Consider the following 13,618-nt stretch of genomic DNA (forward strand, 5'->3'; position numbering starts at 1 on the left):
TGCCAGGAAATGCTGCACTGTCCCCCTCACTTCAAACAATCCCGAATTGGCCCAAGCTCTTCACCACTCCCGGGGGAGGGTATTCACGACACTCAGAATCCTAGTTTGGTGACATGATCCAAAAACCCCACTTTCTTTTTTTTTTTTTTTAATGAAAATGCACCAATGCAGTTTATTTTAATTCTAATTTATGAGAATAACTTCTTAAGTGCAACATCAGAAGTCAATTCATCAATACTGAATTTGGAAAGCACCATCAAGAAAAGAGCCACAGTTTTTATTGGAACTACACAATTTCCATAGTACTAGGCACCACAATTCTAGAACAAAACCAAAAACAAAAATCTGAAATATGTGTGACAAAAGTTCTTAAACTCCAGGAGATGTACATGAACTGCCCCAAACTGGATACAAAAGGTTGTGTAGCATACACACAGATTTTTCTGGGGAAAGGTCTTCTGACTTGAATCAACTTCTAGAGGTGTCCAAACAGTAAATGGTAGAATTCTAATCTCCTCCATTTTTTCAATAATGGAAGCTGTGGACTCTGGGAAGTTCACCTTTGCACATTTAAGAGTCACTTTTCATGGGAAGAGGGTAGAAAAAAGTAACTTGTGAGGACTGGGGAGTGAAAAACTCCAAAGAGTTCTTTACCTCATAAGTTTTAGTAACATGTTCTGGTTTAAAGAGGGGAAATGGGGATATCAGTGGTAACATCATAAAGTGGAAGCAAGGAGACACCTACAGGGATTTTTCAAGTCCTTAAAAAACACCAAACGTTAGTATGAAAAAAGCAAGAGCAAGAATTAAAAATGCAATTTAACTCAAGTATAATTTTCCATTTCTGCATATCAACAACATTCTTTATTTCTGAATGTCACAAACTTCAATCATAATACTTTAAACAACATTATTTTGCATGCACTTAACAAATCTGACAAAGGACGAGGAGCAAGGTAACTTGCATTATGCTATGGAGTTTGAACTGAACAGCCAATGAACACATATTTAAAACCATTAGGTACAGGTAACCATGAACACTTCACTGCATTAATCAGATGGCATCCTACCTCTATGCACACATTCATGTAACACTATGAGTAATTACCCTGCAGCAGAGGCAAAATGGAGAAGGAATCTCCGTAAAAAGCAAGCTTAAGGGATTAAATAGTGTCGTCGTCATCATTATCCTCACTACTGAGAACAAAGCTGCTGCCTGTGGACAAGGGCCCTTCCTCCTTAACATTCCCTAAACCACCCACAGTCCCTCTCTCGTCAGAATCTTCAAACAATTTGTCGCTGGAATCGTCATCAAACAACTTCTCGTTGGAATCATCATCTTCAAATACCTTTTCATCTATGCCTTCATCTTCCTTTACATCTCCATCTTCATCTTTTCCGTCCGAATCTTCAAATACCTCTTCATCTGCATCATATTCTTTGTCCTTTTCATCAGCATCTTCAAGTTCCTTTTCTTCTGCACCTTCTTCATCCTCCTTCTCATCTGACTCATCATCAAATAGCTTTTCACATGCATCTTCCTCTCCTTCCTTTTCATCTGACTCTTCTTCAAACTCTTTCTCAGAGCCGCCTTCATCAAACACTTTTTCAGAGCTGTCATCTTCGAATTCTGATTTTTCAGACTCATTTTCTTCTAACTCTTTTTCCAGAATGTTTTCATTAAATTCCTTGTCAGAGGCATCTTCCTCAAAGCCTTTCTCAAGGCCATTTTCTTCTAACTCTTTTTCAGAGCCATCTTCAAACTGCTTTTCCGAGCAGTCTTCAGACTTTTGTTCTGAGTCATCATCTTCAGAAGCCACCTTTTGGGGGCTGGCCTCCCCCTCAGACTCCTTGCCGGGGCCTTCTTCAGACTCCTTCTCACGGCCATTCTTGTCAGGATCCGTTTTGAGTTTCTTCTTTTTGGATTCTCTTTCAGGGACAGTCTCTTTTGACTCTTTGTTAGGATTACCCTCTTCACGCTCTTTCTCAGGGCTGCCTTCTCCAGACTCTCTCTCGGGGAAGTCTTCTTCACTCTCTCTTTTGGGACAGCCTTCCTTAGACTCTCTTTCAAGGCAGCTCTCTTCAGATTCTTCTTGGGGACCTTCAGCTTCTTTCTCAGGGCCACATTCTTTAACATCTTTTTCAGAAGCAACTTCTTCAATTTCTCCCCCATCTTCCATTTTTTCAAACTTCTTTTCAACTATAGGTTCTTCAAATGCCATTTCAGTTGCAGCTGCTTGAACATTTGTTTGAGATGTGCCAGGGTGCTCAGAAAAATGCCCTGCCCTTTCTGGAGCACGGATGGAATCTGAATGCTGCAGGCCTCTGTTGGCCTCAGGAGCGTTGAGGAAAGCCTCCCATCCTCTCAGCCTTTCCTCCCTTTCTCTTGTGGTCTCCTCCACCTGATAATCCGTAGTTCCATCCCATGCTTGGGCAGTGATTTGACGCCCACCAAACCACCTTCCGTTGAGGGTTTGGATACAATAATCAGCTTCCTCTGGATCCCTAAAGGACACAGAGGCCACACCATCGGGGTGTCTATCAAAGAGAAGGAGCTTCCTAATTTGTCCAAACTTTGAGCACTCTACTCGAAGGTCTTCTCTGATTTCATTCAACACCAGTGGATCATCCTCAAAATCCACTGGATGAAACATGTTTTTGAGGATGACAACTCGCTCATGGCGCATTCGGGACGGGCCAGCTCGTCCCTCGGGTCTCCAGTCCAACTGCTTTTGTTGCATAGACAGCTTTTTCTTGTAGTCTTTGCACTTCTTCTTCTTCTTTGAGGCATCATATTCTCCCTTTAACTGAAATTTTGCCACCTCCAAGTGTAATTTGTAGCCTCTAATTTCATCTTCATCCAAAAGTTTTAATGCCAGATCCACAGATTCTCTCTTCAAATAACAGCAAAGTCCATCTCCTTTAAGATTTCCTTGATTATCTTTGTAAAGCTTGACCTTAAATTCTTCTGTTTGAGGATCTCTCATAATAATGCCAAACTTCGACATGAGCTGTATAAATTCATCCACTGTAATGTCTGGAGGCAAACCAGACACATAAACATTTGTATTTCTGTCTTCTTCAACACAAAACCATCCTGATTCAGCCTTTCTCTTTTCTCCCTTCTTTTTCAGATCACTGGGTTCAGGAGATTGTCTTTGCGGAAGTTCTTTTGCAGTCCTAGCACTGGCATCTTGGACACTTGCAGTAGAACTAGATGCACCATCGTTAGAAAAGCTGTAATTGGCCTGATACGTAGCAATGAAATCTTCAGTGATCTTGGGGAACCAAGCCTTCTTGTCGAGGTCCCACTCGTACGGGGTGTCAGTCGGCTGCTGCCTGAAAGAATCGGTTTCTCCACCGGGATCTTTCTCGGTGTCGTCGTCCTTGGTGTCTCCGTACAACTCTTGCATTCGCAACTGCTCATCAAACTCGTCGTTTGCATCCAAGTTGTTGCCGCTCATGTTGCCCACTTAGCCTAGAGGCAAGGTCCGGTCGAGCGAAGAGGCCGAGCTGATGCTGGAGGGGAACAGAGAAAAGGAGGTTGGCCATACTCAGCCTGCTCCCCACCGCCCCCCAGCCCGCCTCCCCCAAAAACCTCACTTTCAATAAACCAACACTTCTAAGGGTAGGAGGGAAAAAGTCCATTTCAAACAGCAAACTCTTAATGCCCTGAGCCTATGAGACCTAAAATGACCAAGATGAATAGAGTGAAAATGTGAGTCCTCTCATGCACATTCTCTTCTTGAAACTGAGACAGTTCAGCTTGATGTTTGGTACAATGACAAATTGTTCTGGGCAGATTTTCCAAAGTAATCCAAAATCCCCGAGTCCCTCTATACAAATTGTCTACTGTGGTGACTTAATTTCATGTTTTTAGTTTTAAGGAGAAGAGATTTGGATAAATGTTCTAATGTAGTAATTAGCAATTACACTAATAGCATTGATTTCCCATTATGTTGTCCCATTATTCTAATTATATTTCTCTTTAAACAATTTTTCAGACTGCAATCTTTTACTTAGATGAGCCTAACACCCCAGATAACCTCCCGTCGCCATTGTCCACCCAAATTGGTAACGAGTCCTGTGCTGTTTAACTTCACATCACACATTTTTTTTAAATCATTCCAGAAGAGCTCTGTGTCAATGTATTCTCTCGAGCAATTACCGCCAGGACCCAGAACCAACATTGCAGTAATCAAAGCAGGTGGCCATTTGGCAAGGCTCTCTACACAAACAGCTCCTTGACATCCCACTAATGTACTTGAAATCTTACCCTTGAAGAGCACTTTTGGGAGATCTTTGGGGGTTTTCAGTCTTTAACAGTTTCTGCAAAAGAGCAACCCATGTCAGGCAATAACCAGGAAAGAAGACCACTTAACAAGAGCCTATAAGACACACCAAATACTCTCAAATGAGAGCTAACTAACACTCTATGTTTCATGCACTATTCTGAATGCCTTACATATATTAACTCATTTAGTTCCCTCCTATACTTGTATAAGATATGTAATATTATGATCTCCATTTTACAGATGAGGAAATTGAAGCTCATCCAAGATCATCTAACAAATTAGGGGACACAGCCAAAATTCAAACCCAAGCACGCCACCTTCAGGATCTGTACTCTTCACTGATGCTGTTTTGCTTTCTGATATGTTTCTTTTTCAGCCCTCTCATGAGACCAGCATTTTATGTCTTCTTGGACAGATGTACTTAATGATCAGAAGGTTAAATAACTTGGCCAAAGGCACACAGCTAAGTGTCCAGCTATTATGTAAACCCAAATATTTCGGACTCTAGAAACTTGCTCCTTCTCCTCTGCTGCCTACCCAAGAATGTATCACAATATCCAATCATGATGGCTATTTATGAGCAAGACCAAAACAACCAGGAGATAATAATAATAGGCTGTATGGTACACTAACTAACAGAAAAAATGGCAGATAGGTATGGCAGAGCCTACTAGCTGATTGACAAATCTATTTCTTCTTCCTCTTGGGCACACACTGCCTTTTCAAACATCCTTTGTAGTCAAGTGTAGTGAAGTATCTGAATTTCAACCAGTGAGTTTTGGCCAAAATATTGTATTAAAATATGTCAACCTTCTTTCCTCACACCTGAATGGAGAGACACCGAGAACCTCTAGTAGGGAGGAGCCACAAGAGTGAGGGAGCCTGGGTTCCTGATTGACCCTGTGGAGGGCTGACCAACCAAGAAGCGATCCAAAGGATCCTGGCAATAAGAAGTAAGCTTTAGGAATCCCCTGGTGACCTAGTGGTTAGGATTCTGGGCTTTCACTGCTGTGTCCCAGGTTCAGTTCCTGGTTGGAGAGCTGAGATCCCACAAGGTGTGTGGCATGATCAAAATAAAAAGTAAGCTTGTACAGTGTTGAACCATAGAGGTTTCAAACTTACCTCTTATAGCAACTACTGTTACACCAACTAATATAAGATAAAAGTTGAATGTTGTCATCAAAAACTTAGACTAAGACATTGATTTACAGTTGGATTTTGGATAGAAGAGAAATAAATGACTAACTCAGGTTGAAAAGCTGGAGATCATGTGGTAAGTATCCACAAAACGCTTGGCCAATCTTTCTCTACAGTAACTCGTAAAGCAGTTCATCACTCACCTCCTGGCTTTCACTCCTAATGAAATGGGCCGCCATTTGGATGTGTTGAGTAGCATCACATGATCTGATGTTATTAAATGTTCACATCTGGCTGCTGTGTTGAGATTAATTTGCAGGTCAAGGGTAGAAGAATGACAAGAAGTTAAGAGGCTATTTCCACTGATCACAAAGAGTGAATCTGTGGAATGAAGACTCTCCTCCTACAGCTGGATGATGCCTGGTTCTCCTAAAGACTGTCTCTGAACCACCAGGCCAGGTAGAGTTACCAACGTGGGTTCTGAGAACACTATTGCTTCTGATTAATGATATTTCAAAAACAAATCAAAAGTGAAGAAACTATTTGTGTCTGAGCATTCAGTTTTTTCTTTGTTAACATTTTCTTCCAGATGGTTTTAATTTTCTTTTGATATCTTATATATATTAAAAAGCAATGGATATCCAGTTAAATAATTAGACATAGATATCCAATTTATTTAAAAGATCCTTAAATACCTAATTGTGTTGCCTGTAGAATCATGACTTCTATAAATTTGGGGTGTATGAAAATAGAAGGGATATTTAGGGGTCTGCAAACTGCAGTAGGGACTGAGAGATTTACACTGGCCTTCCTGAGACAGACATTCACAGTTCAGTGAAACCCCCCAGGGCATAAGCATGAAGCCCATAAGACGGGTAGCAGGAAACATCACCTTCAATGCTTCAGTTTAATATCTCTGTCCCACCTTCAAATAAGCCTAGAAAACATACTACTCCATAGACACCCTGCATATATTTTCCAGTTACAAATGACTGTATTTTATTATATCTCTGCCTATGGTGTGGTCACATTCCAGTAAAATCCTAAGAGACTGGCAGGGCTGGGAGCAGTGTTCTTGGAAAACTATGAAGAAGTAGTAATTCTAGCATGCAGTGTTTGAAAGTGAAGGTGTTAGTCGCTCAGTTGTGTCCAACTCTTTTCAACCCCATGGACTGTAGCCCACCATGCTAGGATGCAGTGTTATCCATCATTTGTACCCAAATTCCAGTTCAGTCAGTAATCAGAAAGCAACCCACGCTCTGGATCCTGCTTAATTGCCTAAACCTGAAGGGTGTGCTTGTGTGTCCACCGCTTGTTTCTAATCCATGTCATTACTGAGATTCACATCTTAGAAGTTCAGGCTTTTGTGGTATGTTTTGGGATTGTTTGAAAAAAAAAATTTTTTTTTTTAAACTAGAGTGGATGGCCTGGTGCTCCCAGTGTTCCTCAAACGGAGGGAGGAAGGACTCTCTTCCAAGTCAGTATTTAGATTCCGAACGCTGTCATCAATGATGAAATGACCCATTGCAGATGCTGAGAAGAAAAAGGCAAAATGGGACACCCACTGTTTTCCTGTTTGCTGACCATCATTCAAAGGTAGAGTTAGCTGTTATTGAAATAAACCATGGAGAAAATATCAAAATAAGCCTATTACGCTAGGACCCAACCATTACAGCCAAGGAAATAAAACAATAAATCCTTTGAAATGAAGAAATATAGCAAGAGGCACTTGAAAACTGAGAGGTGTTTTGTCACTAAATTGCAGCATTAATAGTGCTTTGATGCTCCTTGCTAAATTGTATAGTTCTGACACTCAGAACGAACATTTGGAAAATCATACTTATTTTATACAACTCGTTAGCAGAAAAGAAGAAAACAAGATGATGTTTTAAAACCATAAATCTCCTTTATAACTAACTGTGAACCTAATGATATTGGAAGACGAAAGAAAATTGAAAGGGAAAGTATGATTCCAAACTGCATTATAATCTTGGGTGTAAATGAACTATTATCTCATCAGTAGAGGATAAGTTCTATTTGGAATATGATGCTGAATGTTGGCAATATTCCTTCTCTGATAATGATAAGAAACTAGGAATCACAGGAGAAGTTATTTCTTTTTCATTATCAGTGGGACACTGGTGCCATTACCTGTGATCTTTTTTTTAACCAATTTTTCTTCCTTACATATATCCCCGTGTATCCCAACTAATGAAATATCACTTAAATTTATGTTACTTAATAAAAATGACAAATTTAAAGAATCAGAAGGAAATTGGATGCTCACAGCACACTGCTCCATAGGCAAGGTTTATGATCACCAGCACCATTTTCAGACTTTCGTTAATGCTTGCTGGTATTCTAGATGTCTGTTTACCCAATCTCATTTTAATTTGTTAAAGGAAGTTGAAGTCATGACTCAGCTATAATGTGGCAGCATTTGAGTATTAAACAAAAATGCAAATCTAGCAGTACCTCCCTAATGAGATGTAGCAAGCTCATTTTTCTTCATATCATTTCTAATTCAGTCTCTGGTTTGAGGGAGCATTTCTGCGGCACATGGTCATGTTTAAACTTTATTTTATTACTTCTAAGCTTCTCCCATATTATTAGTCAACTTGAAGGCCTAATTCTGAAATCTGTTGGCTTAGAGACCTGCATAAACACTTGGGAAAATATTTTTCATGCAGCCACTGCACTGAACAGGGGGAACATCTGAGCTGTTTTAAGTGTTCTGTCTGTGTACCAAAGTGACAGCTAGGTTGCAGAGCTCCCAGTGTCTTTAGACATACGCAATGAGTCTTTCTCATCTGTCTTAATTTTTCATCCTAAATAATGCATGATTCTGTCATTAACCAGCAGACAGAAGACTCCCTGAGGGGTACCTAGTTGTCTTAATTTGGGTCTTGGATGAAGGGAATATTGGGGAGCTGATCTCAGAGAACACCTTGAGCTAGTGGGGAAAACAAGAAGAGGAAGGAAGATATGTGAAAGGTGGGTTAATGAGGGATTACTCTGTGGGCAACCCAGACTGTATCCCACAAGGGACTCTCTAAGCAGTTGTCTTTTCTAAGACCTCAAAATTGCTCAAGGGCAAGGAAACAAGGCATTAAATCTTTCTGGTTTCTAAACCTCAATGGTTGAGGGCTGCTCTTGGAGCATGAACCCCTCAGGACTTCCGGCCTGCTCAGCGACCAGAGAATGCCCAAGGTCAGAGAGCTGCAGGAAGCCACCAGCAGGAAAAGGGACTTCCACGCTGATGCCTCCAAGAGAGCCAAGGACACATGGGCAGGGACTCCCCACAAAAGGAGGCAGCGCTGTGAGGCAGGATGCTGACAGTCTCGGCTTGAATCTGAGGGAAGCAAAACTTGCCACCCTAATTAGTCTCTTTCAGTTCAGTTCAGTTCAGTCGCTCAGTCGTGTCTAACTCTTTGCGACCCCATGGACTGCAGCACGCCAGGCCTCCCTGTCCATCACCAACCACGGAGTTTACTCAAACTCATGTCCATTGAGTCAGTGATACCAATTCGTCCCTAGCATGCAAATTATTTTAGCTGAAAACAATTAAGGCCCAAATGACTCAGGAAGAAACTTTGACCTTCCCCATAACTGCCTAAAACAATTCAGACACAGGACCTGAAACTGAATGTAAAACAGCTTAAACTGGTTTTGTCTCCTTAAATAGGGTGTTGTTTAACCAAACCTTGAGTTATTTTACAAAAACAGCACTGCTCATGTGCAAGACAGGAACCTCTGTCTCCCAGATCACCCCAGAATCAAGAATCTCCAGTATACCAAACTCAAAGAATAGAAATATTGTCACCAGAACCTTTTACAAAGAGAGTGTTAGTTGCTCAGTCGTGTCCAACTCTTTGCAGTCCCATGGTCTGTAGCCTGTCAGGTTCCTCTGTCCATGGAATTTTCCAGGCAAGAACATTGGAATGGGTTGCTATTTCCTTCTCCATTACAAAGATTGAAGTCCTTCAATAAGGAAAATCTGGCTTCCAGCAGTGCAAGTAGCTTATGGACTGATTCTAGACTAGCCAATCAGCTTCCAAGTTTGAAAATCCCTTACCCCTTAAATTTCTGCTCCAAACTCTGAATTGGGAAGACAGATTTGAGCTGTATCTCCTAAGGCCATCAACCTATTAATAAAGCTCTTTCTTTTCTCTAAAGCCTGTGCCACAGTTCTGGCTTCCATGTGCTTCATTGGGTCAGGAGACTTGCTCCATAAAAGGCCTTTCCTGGAATAGAGCTATCACCAGAAATACCTGCAGAGAATATGAGCAAGATGTGGTAAAGGGAACAGGGCCTAAAGATCAGAGTCCTCTCAATGATTAAAGCTGTGGTAGCTACATGCAATGAATATTACTCAGCCATAGAGAGAATGAGATAATGCTATTTGCAGCAACATGGATGAACCTAAAGACTGTCATCCTGAGTGAAGCAAGTCAGACAGAGAAGGATAAATATCATATGACATAACTTAGATGTGGAATCTTACAAAATAATACAAATGAGCTTATTTACTAAACAGAAACAGACTCACAGGCTCCTAAAACAAACTTACGGGGACCAAAGTGGGAAGAGGGGCAGGGAGCAGGGGTAAATTAGGAGTCTGGAACAGACATACACACATTACTGTCTATAAAATAGATCATCAGCAAAGACCTACTGTATGGCTCAGGGAACTCTACTCAATACTCTGTAACAATCTATACGGGAAAAGAAGCTGGAAAAGAATAGATTTATGTATATGTACATGTGCAACTGAATCACTTTGCTATACACCTGAAACTAACACAACATTGCAAAACAACTATGTGGTATCTCAGTGGTAAAGAATCTGCCTGTCAACGTAGATGAGGATTTGATCCCTGGGTCAGGAAGATTCCCTGGAGAAGGAATCCAGTATTCTTGGGCTTGCCTGGTGATCAGCTGGTAAAGAATCTGCCTGCAATGCAGGAGACCTGGTTTTGATCCCTGGGGTGGGAAGATCCCCTGGAGAAGGGAACAGCTATCCACTCCAGTATTCTGGCCTGGAGAATTCCACGGACAGTCCATGGAGTCCCAAAGAGTGGGACACGACTGAGAGACTTTCACTTTCACTTTAGTGACTAAACTATAACAACGAAACAAAAATTTTAATTAAAAAAAAAAAAGAAGACAACATTCAAAAACAGAGAGTGGTTAAATAAATAGTAAAACATCTTAAAAAGAAAATAAAAGGTCCTCTCTGTGTTCCCTTGTCACCACAGGGCCCAGACAGAAGAAGCTGGAAGAGCAGAGGAAAATGTCTTCCTCCCCAGCAGACCCCTGCTTCCCCTTTACTCACCGTGTGATTTGGATGCATGACTTAAGATCTCTGGTAAGATTTTTTCCATACAGTGAGGCTTGTGACGCTGAGCTCTCTGGGTGATAATAAGGATTCCATATAACGCTGTGAGACTGTATGTAAATTTGCCCACCAAGGACTCAGCGTACAGTAGGTGCTCAGTAAGTGCTGGTCATTTTGGTTGTGATGATTATAATCTTTACTAACTATAATGCCCAATAAATATCCTCTGAACCTCAGCCCCTCCTTGCAGAGTAGGATAGTCCTACCATGCTCATCTCGCCCCCACAGCACAGTTTAGGACAGGAAGCAGGAGGAGTCTGTCAATCGCCCCTGCATCACTTCCACAGCATGTTTCTCGAACACAGCACGTCTCATGACATCGTGTGCTAGTCACAAGCAGGCAGTCCTCTGAGAAACCCCAGGAGCCAAGCAGGGCGTGCGGCAGAGATCTACACTCCCTCATCTACACTCCTCATAAAACTCATCAGAAGCCCTTACTACACTCAGAAGAGAAGAGTCACACGGTAAGGCCTGTTGGTCTGCGGATATTGATGTCATCTAAGGGAGACACTGACTCTGATTTCTATTAACTTTAACACTGTTGACTGAAAAAAATGAACAATGTAAAAGTTGAAAATTATGTTTTATTTGGCAGATGTATGGAGGTCTTAAGCTCAGGAGACACTGCCTCTCAGCTCTGAGGGACCGTTTTGAAGAGGTAAGGAAGGAACCAGGATATATTGGAGTCTTTGCAACAAAAGCCAGGTAGTTTGAACATCAAAAGAATACTGTTAATTAAAGAAAAACTAGACATCTGAAGTTAATGGACTTAGCACTTTTCTCTGTATGGGAAGATGCGTGAGTCTGGGCTCACTGAACTCATTCCTTTGATATGCACCATAACTATCTAGGGCCCGCATCTGATTTCCTCCATCCTGCACCCCCTGAGGGTGCACAGTCGGGTGACTGCAGTGGCTGATTGCTTGATGCAAGCAACATCATTTACTATGGAAGGTGATGATATTATGATATGGAAGGTGACATTCTTCACCCACAATACTGAGACCCACTCTTGCCCCTGTCCCTCCAGCAAAGCTCCAGTTCCCTTGGACTAATTGTACCATGAGGTCAAAGTCACCTCCATCCCAACAACTAAACAGGTGAGACTCCAAGGTGAGAGAGACGTAACAATAGCTGTCATCAGGCAGTTTTCTCTGTGAAAAGGAATGCTGCTCCCAAGTTCGTACTAATGTCTGTTGACTTTTATAATGCCAACCTTTCCATTACCTTGCTTTCCCTCTCTGTTTAAAAAAAAAAGGAGGAGGAAAAAACTCCACAAACTCATGTTCCCAAGGTTATTCTGTAGCAAAACAATGTCTTCCTGGATCTGAGTTCTACACCATTTGTGAAGTGTCAATAAAGCCCTCAGTTCCATAGATCATCAGGAGACCTCGTCCTTGCTCATCTTTGTATATGTGGCTGAGTATCCCTAAACTATTCCTCCCAACTCTGCAGTTACTAATAAATGTCCCGGGGAAGCATTAGAAACGAGAATACTGTGCTGGCTTCTATCCCTATGACCCCTCCTACTGACAGTTCAGAGGAACCGTAGGATTGGAGGAAGGAAAATAGAGGGCAGGGAACAGAGAATCATATCATCCATGAGTTCATTATCTTGTACATTTATTTGCATTGGAATCAACCAGCTTTCTATTACAATGGGTACCTAAATAGTACACTTGTTTTTATTGTTGCTGTTTAGTTGCTCAGTCGTGTCCAACTCTTTATACCCCCATGGACTGTAGCCCACCAGGCTCCTCTGTCCATGGGGTTTTCCCAGGCAAGAATCCTGGAGTAGGTTGCCATTTCCTTCTCCAAGGGATCTTCCCAGATTAGAGATCAAACCTATGTCTTCTGCATTGGCAGGCAGATGCTTTACCACCGAGCCATCTGGGAAACCCCCAATAGTACATTTACCTACATGTAATTTTTATATAGGGCTTCCCAGGCAGCACTATGTAGGAAGACTGAGGTGAGAGAATTAGTTACATGGCCCTCAATTTTACAGAAGGAAATGAATGGTTAATGAAAGCCTACTCACTGGGTGAATTTTTATATCTCATTCTGACGTGGCTGCATGTCTGGGTGGCAGGCTGAGTTATAAATAGTTGATGCGATGCTCTGGTGCAGGAGTGCCTATTGAATTGTTGCCTCCATAAACTTTTTATGTGTTCCACTGGAGAAGTGAACCAATTAAAAAGTTTTGCCCATTTGAACCCTCCACATAAAGTATTTTCAGCAAGTAGATAAACATCTTTGATGCCTTTGACTGCTTGGTGAGCTAAAATTTTATTCAAATTGGCTTTGTAATATCTTAAAATATACATGCCTGTGATGTTCTGCTCTTAACGTTCATACTAAATGAGTATTTGGACATCGTTAAACAAGAATACTGGCTGAACTTCCTTGTCAAAGGAAATTTCAGAAATTTTAATTTGTTCAGGGCCTCCTTTTTATTACATTTGTTTGTATCTCTAACTATTCCATTCGACCTCCCTGGCATCAGTGTGAAGAAATTCTTTGAGAAAAAGCTGATAGTTATGTTTCATGGAAGCCAAAGTCCTCCTTGCAAATTAAAATTACATTCCACTTTGCTGAACACTAAGAAAATCAGCTTTGGAAAATTACCTCAGCCCTAAAGATTGGGCCGCCACTTCGGAGTCAAACCCTGTTCCTTTAATGCGCATCTGTGAGCAAACACGCTTGGCTCTGACCCACACTGGACTGAACAAACCTCATTAACAGACTCGGCCTGAAGAGGCGCTTGAAAAGGCAGCTACTCATGTTC

At 41.5% G+C, this 13,618-nt stretch overlaps 1 protein-coding gene across 10 annotated transcripts in view; it reads right to left on the reverse strand.

Annotated features, from left to right (window-relative positions):
- Positions 1-297: 297 nt before the first annotated feature.
- The window catches only part of LOC122423898 (HIV Tat-specific factor 1-like), a 326,655-nt gene continuing 313,334 nt past the window's right edge, over positions 298-13,618 (reverse strand). For 7 of the 10 annotated variants that reach the window (XM_043441359.1, XM_043441361.1, XM_043441363.1 and 4 more), the window contains 2 exons: positions 4,277-4,329; positions 299-3,519 (listed from right to left, as the gene is read on the reverse strand). In XM_043441359.1, coding sequence (XP_043297294.1) covers positions 1,164-3,464 — 2,301 coding nt within the window. In that variant the 5' untranslated portion in view covers positions 3,465-3,519; positions 4,277-4,329 and the 3' untranslated portion in view covers positions 299-1,163. Of the gene's footprint in view, positions 3,520-4,276; positions 4,330-13,618 lie in introns of all 10 variants that reach the window. The other 3 variants (XM_043441365.1, XM_043441369.1, XM_043441367.1) reach the window with 1 other exon arrangement.

The sequence above is a fragment of the Cervus canadensis genome, chromosome 21 (assembly GCF_019320065.1).
Source record: "Cervus canadensis isolate Bull #8, Minnesota chromosome 21, ASM1932006v1, whole genome shotgun sequence".
Classification (NCBI taxonomy): domain Eukaryota; kingdom Metazoa; phylum Chordata; class Mammalia; order Artiodactyla; family Cervidae; genus Cervus; species Cervus canadensis.